General features: G+C 45.4%; 1 protein-coding gene across 1 annotated transcript in view; it reads right to left on the bottom strand.

Moving 5' to 3' along the window:
- Positions 1-14,889: 14,889 nt before the first annotated feature.
- Positions 14,890-18,113, bottom strand: part of LOC130109768 (cadherin-2-like) — a 231,148-nt gene continuing 227,924 nt past the window's right edge. The window contains exon 16 of the mRNA XM_056276750.1: positions 14,890-15,096. Coding sequence (XP_056132725.1) covers positions 14,890-15,096 — 207 coding nt within the window. The remainder of the gene's footprint in view (positions 15,097-18,113) is intronic.

Here is an 18,113-nt window from a genome sequence, read left to right as displayed (position 1 = left end):
ACCGTGCTGGAACTGGATCACTGGAAGTAAGGGGCCTAGCCCAACCCCTGAAAAACAACCCCCATACCATTATCCGTCCTCCACCAAACTTTATAGTTGGCACAATGCAGTCAGGCAGGTAACGTTCTCCTGGCATCCGCCAAACCCAGACTTGTCCATCCGACTGCCAGACAGAGAAGCGTGATTCGTCACTCCCCAGAACACGTTTCTACTGCTCCAGAGTCCAGTAGCCATGTGCTTTACACCACTCCATCCAATGCTTGGCATTGTGCTTGGTGATGTAAGGCTTGCATGCAGCTGCTCGGCCATGGAAACCCATTCCATGAAGCTCCTGGCACACAGTTTTTGTGCTGATGTTAATGCCAGAGGAAGTTTGGAACTCTGCAGTCATTGAGTCAACAGTGTTGGTGACTTTTACACACTATGCACCTCAGCAGTCGTTGACCCCACTGTGTGACTTTACGTGGTCTGCCACTTCGTGGCTGAGTTGCTGTTGTTCCTAAACGCTTCCACTTTTCAATAATACCAATTACAGTTGACCATGGAATATCTAGCAGGGAAGAAATTTCACGAACTGACTTATGCCACCTTTGCCATTTTTAACTTTAACTGTAATTTTAACACTTTAAGCCATGCTTGAATTCCCTGAGCTGTTCAAAACGACCCATTCTTTCAGAAATGTTTGTAAATACAGACTGCATGTCTAGCTGCTGGATTTTATACACCTGTGGCAATGGGTCTGAATGAAACACCGGAATTCAGTGATTAACAGGTGTGTCCCAATACTTTTGTACATATAGTGTGTGTGTATGTATGTGTGTGTGTGTGTGTGTGTGTGTGTGTGTGTGTGTGTATGTATAACTTTGTTAAAAGGATCACTCAACGGTAGGGAAAGTACTCAACAACTAAGGAGCAAAATAATCCATTGAGTCAAGTAAATTCTTTGTCAGCTGACAGCCGATGATTGCTTATGGCATGAAACAGGCTTGTACTGTCTCATAAAGAATTTATACACACACACACACACACACACACACACACACACACACACACACACACACACACACACACACACACACACACACACACACACACACACACTAAAATGCCAAGTGATGTGCAGGGATGTTGTAGAACATTAAAGCCGATAGCCACTTCATTTGTCATTGTATTCTTACAGTGAATGTGTTCACTGCATGTAATCTATTGTATAGGAGCAGTGGACAGCTGCAGCGCCCGGGGACTAACTCCAGTTCTTCTTTCCATTGCTTTGCTCAGGGGCACAGGCAGGAGTATTAACCCTAACATGCATGTCTTTTTGATGGTGGGAGAAAACAGGAGCACCCGTAGGAAACCCACACAGAAAAGGAGAGAACATTAAAAACTCCACACAGAAAGGACCTGGAATGGCCTGGGGTTCGAACCCAGGACCTTCTTGCTGTGAGGTAACCGTGCCATAAACAAATTAATTGAAAATTATCATGTGAGAATGCTTACAAATATTACTGTTATTGCCTATTTTGTCTGACTTAAAACAGAATTGAAGCTGAGAACTGGTACTTTTCAGCTTCACTTCCATGGTCATTATCTCGGTGTCGAACCCAAATACTTTAAAAAGACAAGTTAGATTAAAGCATATCTTCCTGTGTCCTAGTCTTGTGTTTGCTGTGTGTACTTAAGCACAATTTGGGGTGCAAACCCCCAAGCTTTCCCTTGGGGTTCATTTAAACGTCTTTGGCTTCCAACCTGCCCGAACAACCAGACATCTGATTTTCTGACTGCTTCAGCCAACAGGACCGTATCCCACAGAAGTATCCTGCAGAAGTATCCCGCAGAAGTATCCCGCAGAAGTATCCCGCAGAAGTATGCTGCAGACGTATCCTGCAGAATAGCAGGTCACAGTGAACCTGCACATGTAGTGATATTCTAGTGATAAGATAAGGTATGATAAGCCCACGATAAGGTATAAACACACATTTCATTTCACATTTCCGTGTAGGTGTACTTGTATGTGAGTGTACTTGATGTGTTTATTTGGGACCAACATCTTTGCAAAGGACTTGAAAAATATCTTTTTATCACAATAAAAAGATAAAAACATGCAATTTTGTTTAATTTATAATTCAAAGTATATATACACAAGCTCAGAATATCAGCATGTCACTTTCAGAGATCACAGCAAAATGAACAAGAGAGAAAATACAATCTGTACACATTTCATTTACAGTAAACAGCCAACTAGCCAGCCAGAGAGCACCAAGGCAGGTCGTCCACGCATGGGTTTGCATTTGTTAATTCAGACAAGTAACAAAATGTTCACTGTAAAAACCCGAGGACTCACGACTTTATTTATTTATAATGAGCTGCATGAATTACACTGTGATGAAAATACAAATCAAATACAAAAACAGAAAGATCTAGCTCACATGTTCACGTCAGCTCACAAGCTGTGGAAAAACCAGGCTTGTAAAATAAAAATAAATAAGCAGCTCTTTGTTCCACCAGAGTCTCAATGGTTCCTCTCTCCTAAGCTCAGTGAACAGCTGAGAACTGATATTCACCTGGGATCAGTCGATCACTGCAGCCCACAATGTGATGAAGGTCATAATCCCATGAAGGTGAGAGGATGACTAACATGTCTACATGTGATTGCATCACTTATTCTCTTCTGAGCCCAGTCTGAGCTTACAAGACTTGTTAGACAATGGAGTTCTGGATTGGAAGTAACGCTGTGTGCAGCGCTGCTTCCAACATGGTATCCAACATGGTATCCAACATGGTATCCAACATGGTATTCAACATGGTATTCAACATGTTTCAGAAAATGTTTTAATCTGTTTTCTCACCCATCCAAAAACTGCACAGTACTGTGCTCCTTCATTTTACATAGAATACATATTTGTTGTTGTCCCTCGGTTGTTTACTGCCGCTCAGCATGGTAGCCTTGGCTATTGTTTCCGGGTCAGATGCCAGGGGTGGGAATTCTGGGAATTCCCTACCATTTTGTCTTTATGCATGCTCAATAATGCACGTAAGGAGATCCCAGAAAGGTGAATCAGTTCATCTGGACACAACGTTTAGTGGGAGAAACTTGCCATCATTATCTAAGTGACCTCTTCAGTCTATCAAGGATGTGCAAATCCTCATCCTTGAAGGAGTGGCCACTGGCCTGTAGATGGTGTAGATGATGTAGATGGTGTAGATGATTTAGATGGGTGTAGATGGTGTAGATGGTTGTAGATGATGTAAATGGTGTAGATGGTGTAGAGGGTGTAGATGGTGTAGAACGTGTAGATGATGTAGCTGGTGCAGAAGGTGTAGATGATGTAGATGGTGTAGGATGTGTAGATGATGTCGATGGTGTAGAAGGTGTAGATGGTTGTAGATTATGTAGATGGTGTGGATGGTGTAGATGGTTGTAGATGGTGTAGATGCCACATGGGGAATCCCTGCTAGTTTACCATTTTGTTGGCAGCACAAATCAGTTCTCAGAAGAGCAGTGATTAGGGTGCATACAGAGCTCTCTGTTAATCACACAACACTGGTGTCGTTTTAGACTTTGATTTAATTAAGATGGCGGTCTACATGGACTTTGATTTAATTAAGATGGGTGTCTACAAGGACTTTGATTTAATTAAGATGGCGGTCTACATGGTCTTTGATTTAATTAAGATGGGTGTCTACATGGAATTTGACTTAATTAAGATGGGTGTCTACATGAACTTTGCAACAATAAAATTATTGCCTTAATCTGATTGAAATAAAATGTTTAACCTGCATGTAAACACACTGCGATGGGACTGTGAACTGGATCTACTGGTACTTATGTTTCGGGATACTGGAGTAAAAAATGTATGGTGAAAACCAAGACACGCCATAAAAAAGAAGAAAAGACCCACTTAAATCCATATACATTTGTTTGTCGGGCAAATCAAGTGTGGTTCATGAGAAATGTCTCTTACTTTCGTTTCCTATTAGACAACAAATGAAGTGGGGGCGTAACATCAGTGAGGAATCAGCTCATGTCAGATCTGCACACACACCACTCGTGCACCTCCGTCATCTCTGAGACTGTGGATGTGTCACTTCATGTGACGCTAAACTGCAGCTGTAGATAAACACACAGATCAGCCAGGCCCTCCCCTGGGCCCTCAAACTTCACTTTTCATGCATTTCACTAATTCACTTTTCAAGCGGGGACAGTAAAGAACACATGTCTTCTCTCAGGATTAACACAGGATGACACCCAGTTCACACTGAGCATGGAGACATCTGCTGAACAGCTTGTGTTGTCAACCACCCGGTAAGACTTCAAAGTATTTGTGGTGAAAAATGCCAACTCTTCAGAACGAGCAGTAAACAAATACACAGGAGATTAATTTATTTTGCATGCTGTGGGCCAATTTAGGCTCAGTTTGTCTTTCCAGAGTGCACAGTACCAGTACCACGAGAAAACCTCCAGAACCCCAGAACAAGGACATCTTGTAGTTTATGAATACAAATATAACACGTTATCTCAGGAAAATCCCACCTCTGGGAAAAGATGAGCTCTGTAACATGTAATTATCTGCTTTACGTGATACATGTATGTAACTCATGTGTGACAAGTCTTCCAGTAGACAATTCTCAACAGTATTGTAGCAACAGTGGAAAAGAAGCAGTTCTGGATAGGATGACTGGGCAGAATGGATAGGATACTGGGCAGGATACTGGGCAGAATGGATAGGATACTGGGCAGAATGGATAGGATACTGGGCAGGATACTGGGCAGAATGAAAAGTGTAAAGGTGACATGGGAATCACCGTTTAGGGCAGTAAATAATGTGGCAGTAACAGAAACATGCCAGTTACTTAAGCATTACAGGGTCATAGTCTGGGTACTCCTGGTTTGGTGGGGCTGGTTGCCTTTATCAGGACCCTAGATGCAGCCTGTGGCAGTGCAGTTCAGCCCCGCTGCGCCAGGTGGCGCTGTGGTGTTGCTGATGCGGTGCAGCTGCTGGTGTGGCTACATTTTCTGAAGGCGGAAACACCGGAAGGCTGCCACGTGTCTGCTGGAAAAGCAGCATGTTTCAGCAGCAGCAGCATGGAATCAAGATTCTGCTTGAAAGTTGATTCAGATAATTTGGTTGAATTAATTAGTCTTAACTTTGTACCACGCCATGAGTCATTAGTTTCTATCATCATTGCCTCCCTGATTCAACCCTGGGTTTACTCTCCATTTCAAGCTGCACGAGGGAATGTTTATGGTGAAATAGCCAAGACAGCGAAATGAAACTGGGCCGGATCCGTGCCGGATGTATCACAGCATCTGGCGCCATGACGCCGGTACAAAAATGCTTGGCGGCATATTTAGTCCATGGGCCAGACGATATTTCGGTACACTCAAGGTGGCAAAACTTACTTATAATTTTTGAAAGGATCCATGTCTGTAGATGATATTTTGGTATGATAACCATTCCTGAGTGGCAGCTGTATCACAGTTATCAGCTCATGAAGTTAACCACCCGCTAAACTAAATTGCATTTTAGACGCTGGTGCATATCCTGGTTTAGCCTCATGGTCAGGACATTTTTCAATGTTCTATAATATTGTCTTTGGTATCATTTTAAAGGGGACCTTCTTAGCTTTCATTCAAGACCTGTTGTGGATATTTCTCACAAATATAGAGGTCACTTGAGCTCTTCAACCCGTCAATATCACACATCTTTCTGCAATTTTCGCCTAAACTATATACTTTCTTTTAGCCCTGTGGCATCTAGGAATATCAGGGACACAAAACACAAAAACTGGAATACTCACAGGACGATAAAGATTCAGGAAATGTATAATATACCCATACTATTTCATTGTGTGAGGTGATTGTGAGCCTTAAATGAGAACTAGACCAAAGCCAGTTAGGTCACAAACTGGTCTCTATACATTTGTTTAAATACACAATCAAAATACATGATAAAAAGGAATACCATAGTGAGGTAATGAACTATTTTAATATTTTAAACAACATTGACATTTACATATACTTAGTCAATGATACATGTAATCCCATATCATTAGTGGGTATATGTAATGGTAATGGGTAGGGTAATGGGTATATGTGAATATGGTTACATTATTGTTATCAAGCTCTGGATAACCAAGTCCAGAATCAACATCCTGTGCATCAATAGACTACTACCACAGTAATACCATCAGAATCATCACACTGTCATTCATCAAACTGCTCGTTTCTCTCATCATCTGACTCCCCAAGTTCAAAGTCCAGTTCTGGACCATCCTGCTGTTTTTGGTTACTGCAGGTCTGTAGCCTGCACATGTCTGTGCATGGAAGTCCATTTGACAGGCACATGCAGCTTGGCATTTTGCATGAATGCACACACTTGCATGTTAGCATTTCCAAGACCACATCTGGTGCAGGTGGGGAGCGCATCCAGTAAATGGCCAGCTTGCCTTCATCGTCTGTCCATCCATACTCAGTAGGGCTTGGCACCACAGGGTTAGCCTGCAGACAGCACTTCCATATTGCTGCCTGATAGTTGGCTCGTTGAACATGCATAAAGAGACAGTCTCTACATGGTGGCAGCTGGCTGGACTCAACCTCTCCCCTTTTGGTGCAGAAGAGCTGGTAACGCAGTTTGTTCACCTCAGCAGTGCTGCTATTAGCAACATACATCCGACAGGTGAACTGCTCAATTTTCTGGAACAGCTCATCACTCACATTCCATGTCTGTCCCAGTTGACTAAAAGTCTCTTGGCAGGAAGTGTGCTTTCTCACTATCTTCAGGGCATTCAGCTTCCCTCGACCAGCGAATGCACTGACAGTGTCGTAGCCTGTGAAGGCATGTAAGCCAATTAGGCTGTCACAGATGCTGTCTCCAAGTGAACTTGCCAGTTTGGTGATGTCGACAAACCGTGTGCGGTTCTGAGTCCCACACTTCTGGTAGATGGGACAGGTGATGTCCTTCTGGAAGCCAAGACAAAGCACCATGACATCAGTGTCCTCAGCTGTGATGATAACTGACTTTGAGCCCGCATTTGCTGCATGCAATGCATGCAGGAGCAGACGGGTGTCAGCTTCTTCATGTGTGGAGTGCAGTTCTGCTGCTTCCTCACACCCATCTTCTGTCAACTTGTAGCAGGTTTCCTCACAGGTCATGTACAACACCTTGCCATGCAGCATAGCTCTGTATCGTGGGAGTTTCCACTCTTCCACCAGAAACTTGATGAGACTGGTCTTGTTGGAGGAACTGCACAGAAATTTTCTCCACTGCTGGACGTGGTGTCCCCCTGCAAGATTCTTGTACTGGAGAGTGATGTCTCCACCCCGGTTCAGTCGTTCAGCATCTTTGATCGAAGTCTGGTGATAGACATCAAAAACAACATCAATCCTCCCACTCTGTGCTCCCTCATGGAGGACCTGGGTCAAGGCTGACTCTGCCACCTGTGCAAAGGTTTTGTTGTTGCCATTCATTTTTTGGACCAGGCTCATCCCATCAATGATGGAAGTAGATGGGATTGGGATGTCTTCTGCAGGAGATACATTCTTTTCAAGCTCTCTGGCAAGCGCAGCCTTGTTTGTTTTTCGCAAGGACCCATCAGCATTTGCCAGTGCCCATGGTAGTGGGCCCCATGGGTAGGCAAGGACATCCTTCAGATTCACCTTCCTGCTTTCAGCCACCAGGATCATGTGACTGAAAAGGTTTCTATCTGCCTTCAGAACCACATCCTGTGCTTTCTTTCCATGAGCTTGTTTTGTGCTGACATTGGAGAATGTTTTCAGACTTTGCTTGGTCATCTTGTCGTGGAATTTCACAGGTGGTGGGTCTGCATCTAACCTTGTTTGCTGGAATGCTTGGTAGGCCTCTTCTCCTTTCTCAAGAGCTCTCAAGAGATCTATGGTCACATCAGGTGGAGCCATGTTGCCAGTGGAGAGGCTAACCAAATCAATCTCATCAGGGGACATAGGATTGAGCCAGTTATTCTCCACAAGGTCCATGAGAGACTGGACATCTGCTTCATCTCTCTTGATCCTTGGACTCTGTAGATCTGGATGAGACCATTTGCACCTGCCTTGACCTGTCAGGTCTCTCAGCTGTCTGAGGTACATGCTTCTATACTCAGCTGTGAGATAATATTTGGTCACAGCTCCTGGCTTCAAGCTGAATCCCTTTGTCCCTCCAGCTGTTTGGGTGTCTTTGTTCACCGTTTCTTCTATAGCTTGGTCAACAGGGATTCGGCCAAAGGGATTGGTGGAGCCCAGTTGGACTGAGAAGCCTCCTTCCATGAATTCTGTGTACACATCTGGGTGTGTGATGGGCAGCTCAGACATCTGGGCGTAGTAGTAGGGGTGGTAGCGTGCATAATTCATCCTGTCATAAGCAAAGCACCATGGGATCATTGCTCGAATGCTAGCCAAGTGTAGCATCCAGTCTCCCTCTCTGGATGCTCGGATGAGCCCCAACAAGATTTCAACCATGTCCAAATAGGACATCCAGAAGTTCGAGAGGCTGCCGTTTCCACCTATAAGGAACTCACGGTAGACTTCAAATAGATCCATGATGCGTGTACAAGAGCTGTTCTCGAGGACCTCCTTCAAAGCATGTTGTGAGACTTCTTTCCCAAGGCTGTCAATGGTCTTCAGTGTCTCATTCAGGTGAACCATGTCATTCCTGTGAGTTTCTTCCAACCAGGACAGGAAACCATTCAAGGTCAGTCGCATGAGAGCCTCATACAGGAGCTTGTGTAGTCGCACTGCCCTGTTGTACTTGCGGCCATCCATAACACCAGCAATTGAGCCTTCTGCAATCATGCCAGACTCAATGCAGAGGTCTTTGAGTCCAGCATCTTGGAAACGCTTTCCTATTATTGCCAGCAGTGTGCAGATGGTGCGGAATACCCCAAGCCTAACGATGATATCATGGAACTTGTCATGGTGTTTCCATGTGATCTCGACAGCCTTCGCATACAGGGCTTGGTCAAAGACACAGACAATCTTCCTCAGGCCTAAGCACTGCATGATGCTCAGTGACTGGTTAAGCACCTCGTTGACAGTAGACATTTGTGTCGCTGGAGCATTGATGGTAGGCAGATAGCCTATATTGTCGGGGATGACCGTCATCTCTCCTCGAGTCAGGATGTTGAAGCCTGTCCAGCTGCTGACTGACTGTTCTTCTTGTTGTGACGTGCGTGCTAGGACCCAAAGAAGGTTTTTCTCTCTGGCAAGCTTAGTATTGGCTGCAGTATCGGCATCTGACTTTTTGCTTTGTGGTGGCCCTACCCGTTGTCCAGCATTGTAAGTTGGTAACATTGGTGGGGGTCCATCAATGCTTCTCTTCTTTGTTTTGGGAACAGTGGGCATGGGTTGGACAGGAAGTGGGTTGACTGGCTTTGCTTGCACAGCAATCCCATTGACTCTGTGAGATGTCCCCTCACCACTGACAGTTTCTTCAAGACGGTCGATATTGTCCCAGGCTAAAGTTGTGAATATGCCAGGATGGATGTTAGCTGGAAGGGCAATGCCACTCCCTGATGATGAGAGTTTCTGGAGACACAGGGCAGTGTTGATCTCTTCCATCTGTGAATAGGACACACTGTGACCAAGTCGGTTGAGGATGTTTATCAACTCTACATTTCCTGTCAACGATTTGACACTGAATGGCAGAACAATGTGCTTGGAAGGCTTGGTATTTCCACATGTCACTGCATATACTATGTCATGGCCAAATGACTGCAGAAGGCACTGCACTCTCTGGGATGCATGATCAGGATCATTTGAGCCTGTGAGTAGAGAGTACAGGAAGATAATGAGCGACTCTGGAATGGTAGGACATTCTGCTTCTGGTTTGACTTCAGGCGGCCAGGTTTGAGGAACATCTTGACTTTTAATGTCTGCTCTCAATTTGATGGCTGCTTTGGCTATACCATCTTGTGCACTGACACTTTTCAGGGTCTGCAGCTCCCTTTTGAGAGACTAATTTTCTTTGGCAAGTTCCCTCATGGACAAGTTATTGGGATAGAGGAGGAATTTTCCTTTCTCATCAGGGAATATCTGCAAGGCTCCAGCAAACTCACTCTCCAGGTTTCGCCTTATGTGCTTCTTGGTTGATTCCTTGACTTGGGCAATGCCTTGGGAGTTCATTGAAGCTACCAGTCTAGAAGAGAGATCAGTCATTGTCATCACTTGAGGATTGCCAAAAAGCTCCATCCTGATGAAGAGGAACAGCTCATTGTATGCCTTATTCACAGCAGCTTCATACTGGGCTGCAGCATCATCATCTTCATTGCTGGCAACCTCTCCTTTGGAAACCTCTTCTTTGGTGTAAAGTCTATAGCATGACCTGTGGTAGTGCCCTTCAGCTGCTACAAGGTCTCTACTCACAATGGCAAGGATTCTGCTGTCCCTTTTCTTTGTGGCTGCACTCCTGATCTTTGCATCAGCTCGCAGTTCTCGACACTGCACCAGTACTTCTCTCGTATTCTGTCTCTTGGAATATTTGCTGTTTTTCTGACAAAATATGCACTCTGCATCATAAGTCCTAGATGTACTTGGAGCATGTCGAGCTACTCTCTTAGATTGTTTCTCTTCAGCAGAGACACAACTTTTCTTTTCTTTTGCAAGGAGGCCATCAAGAATTTGCTTCATAGTGAAGATACTGCGACACTTTCTGTGGTAGTAGATTGCTGGAATCTGTCCCTCAGGAATGTCTTTTGCCAGTTTCAAAACTGGTGCATGATTTCGTATCTGAGCTGCCCTGAGCAGAGCTCTCCATGAGTCGACACTTTGTAGTGAAACCAGCTTATCTGTATCATCAGAACAGTGGATAATGCACTCCACCCGTGGGCGCTTGGGTATTGGGTAAAAACTTGCTTGTTCACCAGTGGCCATATTCAGTCAGTTTTCACCTGCCACATACAAACAAATACATGTAACTTAGGTGTATGAACACTACTAAAACAAAGTTTACTTTGCTTCACCAGCGTCATATTACCATTATTTATCTTACATAGCCACAAATAGATACATTACCTAGTTGCTATGCAACAGCTGTATTTTGTCCACATGAGGCCGCTAAAATCAACACAAGATGAAAGTTCCTCGTAGCCACTTTAACTAATCATATTAACATATACATTAAAAGAACATGCTAACATTATGGGAAATTAGCTTACAATCTTCTCCAGAGTGAGACAAGAAGATAGATACCAGTTTCCTCTATATGTGTTTAGTAGAAAGCTATCTGGCTGCACGTTAGCCTAGCATAGCACAATGAATGGAAGTACACAGTACTGGTTATCCTTGGTTGTTGGCCAACTAAGAACTGTCCCAGAGTTTAAGCTAGGCTAATCAGTACCATGGGTGTTGAAATGCTATATTTGTAAAAATCTGGGCAAATACACAATCGTGAGAGGCACAGAAACAGGTTTCCTGAAAGAAAAATGAAATAGCTGCTCATTTGGAAAGGTTATCATGTATTATTTTACTTCTGTTAGTGTACCAAATAAAATGGCACCAGTGAAGTTGTGTCACCTTGGGTGATATCGATATCTGGTCTGAACCATGGACTAACTGGCTTTGGTCTAGTTAGTTTCTTAGTAATAATGCCCTTCTAATTTAAGGTTCACAATCACCTCACACAATTAAATAGTATGGGTATATTATACATTTCCTGAATCTTTACAGTCCTGTGAGTATTCCAGTTTTTGTGTTTTGTGTCCCTGATATTCCTAGATGCCACAGGGCTAAAAGAAAGTATATAGTTTAGGCAAACATTGCAGAAAGATGTGTGTTATTGACGGGTTGAAGAGCTCATGTGACCTCTATATTTGTGAGAAATATCCACAACAGGGCTTGAATGAAAGCTAAGAAGGTCCCCTTTAAAATGATACCAAAGACAGTATTATAGAACATTGAAAAATGTCCTGACCATGAGGCTAAACCAGGATATGCACCAGCGTCTAAAATGCAATTTACTCTAGGGGGTGGTTAACTTCATGAGCTGATAACTGTGATACAGCTGCCACTCAGGAATGGTTATCATACCAAAATATCATCTACAGACATGGATCCTTTCAAAAATTATAAGTAAGTTTTGCCACCTTGAGTGCACCGAAATAGGAAATTTTGGGCTCTGGCCCATGGACTAATTCCAGGATCCCAGGATTCCAGAATCGTAAACATTCTTGCTGTGAAACAGCCCACTGAAATCTGTTTCTAAAACAAAAAACAAAAACAAAAAAACTGATGGAGAAATAGGGAATTCAGGTGCTGACTCTTGACCCATCTAAGATCCACAAGGCCTAATTTAAAATGGGTTCTGACTTTCGTAAGAAGGCCACACACTGGCAGAGGCGCGGGGCAGTCTAGGGTGTATGTGATTCCTATGCGGATCTGCCGGACTGTGGGCAGATCCAGCCCACGCCCAAAACTTTGTTCACGGGTGGTGGTTTGTGGAGCTGTGTGGACGGCGTTCAGCGTGGTAGCCCGCCGTGCAGACGTCGGTCCCTGCACAGCCACACCGCTGCTTCTACGGACGCTTCAAGTCCTGAAGCTCCCCTGTTCACCAAGGCCTGTGTCTCCAGTCACTTCTGTCTTCCCCGCCAACCTGCCATTTTGATTTCCTCTTCTTGTAGGACTTGTTTTGTCTGCTCCACTATGTGTACAGAGCGTCCTTGGGTACCTTGAAATGCGCTATATACAGTAACGACCACGGATGACTAGACTCACCGGCCAACAGGTTGGACCCTTTAGCGGATTGGTTAACGTAGTCGCCCGTGGTGCGGGACACCCGGGTTCGCGTCCCGGCTGCCCCCTGAATTCACTACAGTTCATTTAAGTTGTTGTTGTCTATTTGTCCAACTGCTGAGCACGTTGCGATCTTTTCTGTGAACGCTTTACTGGCACACAGGAAGTGACGTAGCTTATGTATTCATAGACTAGCATTTATGTAATGTGTATGATACATTTACACTATTGAAACTGAGTTCTGTGATTTTGCTCGTTACACGCAATGGAAACATAAAAGTCACTGTCAGAAATCGCGACCCACGATTGTTTTCTTATGTCATTCAAGCCACACGAAACGGATGTTTGGGAATCACCGTCAACTAGAGCAGTGCGCCATCACTGCGCCATCACTGCTCCGTCGCTGCATCGTCACTGCTCCGTCGCTGCTCCATCACTGCGTGGAAATTCCCTGATGCAGCTTTAATTGTCCAACATGGTGGCGTCCTCGAGAGAGACGTTAAGCTTGCTCTGTGTGTGTGTGTGTGTGTGTGTGTGTGTGTGGGGGGGATCTTCGGTTCGAATCCCCGTGTTACCTCCGGCTTGGTCGGGCGTCCCTACAGACACAATTGGCCGTGTCTGCGGGTGGGAAGCCAGATGTGGGTATGTGTCCTGGTCGCTGCACTAGCGCCTCCTCTGGTCGGTCTGGAGGGGGAAATGGGGGGAATAGCGTGATCCTCCCACGTGCTACGCCCCCCCTGGTGAAACTCCTCACTGTCAGGTGAAAAGAAGCGGCTGGCGACTCCACATGTATTGGAGGAGGCATGTGGCAGTCTGCAGCCCTCCCCGGATCAGCAGAGTGGGTGGAGCAGCGACCAATGGGGTAATTGGCCAAGTACAATTAGGGACAAAAAAAGGGGGGGGGGCAATTAAATAAATAAATAAATAGATAGATAGATAAAAGGCAGAAAGTAGACACGGGTAAGATACATAGATATACTGCTGTCTTCTACGCTGTATAACGTACACAGGAAGGAACCATGTTTCAGGGGTGTAGATGTATAACGTACACAGGAAGGAACCACGTTTCAGGGGTGTAGGTGTATAACGTAGACAGGAAGGAACCACGTTTCAGGGGTGTAGGTGTATAACGTACACAGGAAGGAACCACATTTCAGGGGTGTAGATGTATAACGTACACAAGAAGGAACCACATTTCAGGGGTGTAGGTGTATAATGTACACAGGAAGGAACCACGTTTCAGGGGTGTAGATGTATAACGTACACAGGAAGGAACCACGTTTCAGGGGTGTAGGTGTATAACGTACACAGGAAGGAACCGTGTTTCGGGGGTGTAGATGGGAGTGGTGACGTGGTCAGAAGGAAACGCCGGTGGCACACAGAGCTGCACAGCAAACTCAAGAACTGTTGCTGGTATGATCTTCCAAGGCTGTCTGTCTTCCCACAATGCTTTGTTCTGTGACTGTCCAGCGCTTCTCAGTGGAAATGACTCACTCACTCTGTCTTAAACACACGCTTCTCTTTAACCAGCAAGGTGGAATCCCCCCCCCCCTTCACACCCCCCACACCCCCCCACCCACCACACACACACACACACACAAGCACATGGCAAAGCACTCCTCCATGTAGAGTCAGCTGGTTGCGGAACAGAAACCAACACAATCAAAAGTGGACAAAAGGCACGTTTGACCCCCGTGCTTCTGTACTGCGAGAGTCAAGTGCAGATGAGCATCTTCTGCATGGCTAGCTGCTACACACTCCTGGCTGTCTTATTTGTTACCAATCAACCCTTAGCCAGTGAGATGGCATCTCTCCTGGGACCACTGCTCAGGCCCCGGCATCCATCCATCATGAGGGCTTCTATGAGGGCCTGTGGTGGCCACTAGCTGCAGAATCAGGGGACTCTCCCTCACCGTCCAGCAGAGCATCAGCGTGCCGCTCTGCTTCCTGTGTGTCGTTCACATCAGACGCAGCCCTCCACAAGTCTGTTTACCAGCCATGTCACAGTAGTAAAGAAGAGCCTCCATGTTCCTTCCTCTCCCTCCCGGTTTATCCCCCACACTTCATACCCAGGTTGTTGTTCCTCATGTCATGTCCCAGAGGCACCTCCTGCTGTAGGGACAGTGGCTGATGGGGGTGGGGGGAGACCACTAATCATCCCCTCCGCCATACAGGTCAGCCAGCTTGCGGAAGCGTGGCCCCCAGTCTCTGAGGTAGTCGTAGTCCTGGTCCCCGCCGCTGGAGGAGGAGTGTAAGGAGCTGAGGGAGCCAGCTGTGGAGCCACCGCCCTCGTAGTCAAACACCAGCAATGAGTCGTAAGGGGGCGCCGTGGGGTCGTTATCAGCCGCGTTCAGGCCCTGGAGGGGAGTGGGTGAGGGGGTTGGCAGTGGTGGTGTAAATACAGAAGAAAAAGGGGGATAATTAGAAGAAAGAAATGAAGAAGGTTGAATTTGAAGGAGGTTCAAGCAAGATGAAATAAGGAAGGAGAGAGCATAGCAACAGAAGGAGGGAGAAAGAAAGGGAGAGTATAAGGAGGTAAAACAGCAAAGCTCATAGGAAGAAGTGAAGAGGAAAGATAGTGAAGCATGAGGGAGAGGAGGCGAGGGAGACGAGGAGATGGTGAGGAGGAGAAGGATGGGGCGAGGGAGAGGAGGAGAGGGAGAGGACATATGGAGAGGAGGAGTTGGAGAGGAGAAGAGGGGGAGGAGGAGATGGAGAGGAGGTGAGGGAGAGGAGGAGAAGGAGAGGAGGTGAGGGAGACAAGGAGAAGGAGATGGAGAAGAGCAGAGGGAGAAGAGGAGAGGGAGAGGAGGAGAGGGAGAGGACATATGGAGAGGAGGAGAGGGATGGTTGGACAGCAGGGAATAAGGGAGAGAGAGAAGGAGGGATTATGGAGGAGCGTAGAGGCGAGGAGGATTTGGGTCAGACAGGACATGCTGGCTATCTCTTGGAGGAGATTCAGCAGATTACCCTGCGTAGCTCACATATTTACGACTGCATGTTACCCAGCATGTGTCCTGCAGCACCTCCTGCACCACTTCATGTGACAACCTAAACATGTGACACCCTAAACATGTGACAACCTAAACATGTGACACCCTAAACATGTGACAACCTAAACATGTGACAAAGTAACACATGTGACAAAGTAAAACAGGCCACAGCGCTGTGCTTACTGGCTGTTCTCCCTGCTGAGTGCCGCTAAAATTATACATCAAATCTGATACGCTAAGGAAGTGTTTCTGAGCCATGTCTGCGAGAGACAGCCGCCTGTTAAGGAGAGAGAGAGAAAGGCAGGGCGAGAGACAGCCGCCTGTTAAGGAGGGAGAGAGAGAGCCAGGGTGAGAGACAGCCGCCTGTAACGTCTGCTGGATTAAGCTGTCTAGAGCTTCCCTGCCCTGTCTGACAGCCTCCTCTCATTATTCACAGCCCTGCTGGCAGATGTCTTCCTGCAGTCCAATTAAGACACACACACACACACACACACACACACACACACACACACACACACACACACACACACACACACACACACTGTGAAAAGCAGTGCTACTTCACAGAAAATGATGTGACTCAAATCTGAACGATGCTGCAGCGTTACACACTAGATAACCAGCATACAGTGTGTTGTAGTTATCTACTGATAATTATTACTAATAATTACTAATAATTATCACTGGTGTCCACGAGAGTCCTAAAATTATTAAATAGTCACTGTAGTGCTTCCAGGAAGTGCATGCTTTAGAGTTATGATTTGGAAATGATTTCAATATGCTGGGATCAGAAAGTGTTGTGTTAATATGAAACCAGTTATTAATATGATTTCTTTGACTTTGATCTTGACTAGCATCTTGGAAGTAGTTTTCAATTTTATAGGACTCGCAAAAAAAACCAAAAACACAGCAGTCCATAACACTACTGATGTCTCAACAAAATCCCTCGAAGAGGTTCATGAAGAAACCACAGCAACCTGACTCATGAAACAGGTGAACTGTCCCTTTAAGAAGAAACCAGAGCAACCTGACTCATGAAATAGGTGGACTGTCCCTTTAAGAAGAAACCACCGCAACCTGACTCATGAAACAGGTGGACTGTCCCTTTAAGAAGAAACCACAGCAAACTGACTCATGAAACAGGTGGACTGTCCCATTAAGAAGAAACCACAGCAACCTAACTCGTGAAACAGGTGGACTGTCCCTTTAAGAAGAACCCACAGCAACCTGACTCTTGAAACAGGTGGACTGTCCCTCTAAGAAGAAACCACCGCTACCTGACCCATGAAACAGGAGAACTGTCCCTTTAAGAAGAAACCAGAGCAACCTGACTCATGAAACAGGTGGACTGTCCCTTTAAGAAGAAACCACCGCAACCTGACTCATGAAACAGGTGGACTGTCCCTTTAAGAAGAAACCACAGCAACCTGACTCATGAAACAGATGGACTGTCTCTTTAAGAAGAAACCACAGCAACCTGACTCATGAAACAGATGGACTATCCCTTTAAGAAGAACCCACAGCAACCTGACTCATGAAACAGGTGGACTGTCCCTTTAAGAAGAAACCACAGCAACCTGACTCATGAAACAGGTGGACTGTCCCTTTAAGAAGAAACCAGAGCAACCTGACTCATGAAACAGGTGGACTGTCCCTTTAAGAAGAAACCACAGCAACCTGACTCATGAAACAGGTGGACTGTCCCATTAAGAAGAAACCAGAGCAACCTGACTCGTGAAACAGGTGGACTGTCCCTTTAAGGAAACCACAGCAACCTGACTCATGAAACAGGTGGACTGTCCCTTTAAGAAGAAACCAGAGCAACCTGACTCATGAAACAGGTGGACTGTCCCTTTAAGGACAGAACAGGCTGCAGCTCTAAGCCAGACCCAGGATGGACCAGATTCAGTGGGTTTATCTTCAGTCAGGCTGTGGCTGTCTGATGCAGGCTAATCCTGACCACCAGCAGACCCAAACACAGAGTAGAAACCCTCTTCTTCTCTTTCTTTTTCTCTTTCTTTTCTCTCTCTTTTTCTTTCTTTTCTCTCTCTTTCTCTTTCTTTTCTCTCTTTTTCTCTTTCTTTTCTCTCTCTCTCTTTCTTTTCTCTTTTCTCTCTTCTCTCTTTTCTCTCTTCTACTCTTTCTTTTCTCTCTTTGTTTTTCTTTTCTCTTTCTTTTCTCTCTTCTACTCTTTCTTTTTCTCTTTCTCTTTCTTTTCTCTCTTTTTCTCTTTTTCTTTTTCTCTCTTCTCTTTCTCTTCTCTCTTTTTCTCTTTCTTTTCTCTCTTCTCTTTCTTTTTCTCTTTCTTCTCTTTGTTTTTCTCTTTCTTTTCTCTCTATTTCTCTTTCTTTCATGTTGTTGTACACAAATGCACACCTAAT

Source organism: Lampris incognitus, chromosome 3 (genome assembly GCF_029633865.1).
Source record: "Lampris incognitus isolate fLamInc1 chromosome 3, fLamInc1.hap2, whole genome shotgun sequence".
NCBI lineage: Eukaryota > Metazoa > Chordata > Actinopteri > Lampriformes > Lampridae > Lampris > Lampris incognitus.
The sequence above is the reverse complement of the archived record's forward strand: the minus strand, read 5'-3'. Positions and strand labels throughout refer to the sequence as shown.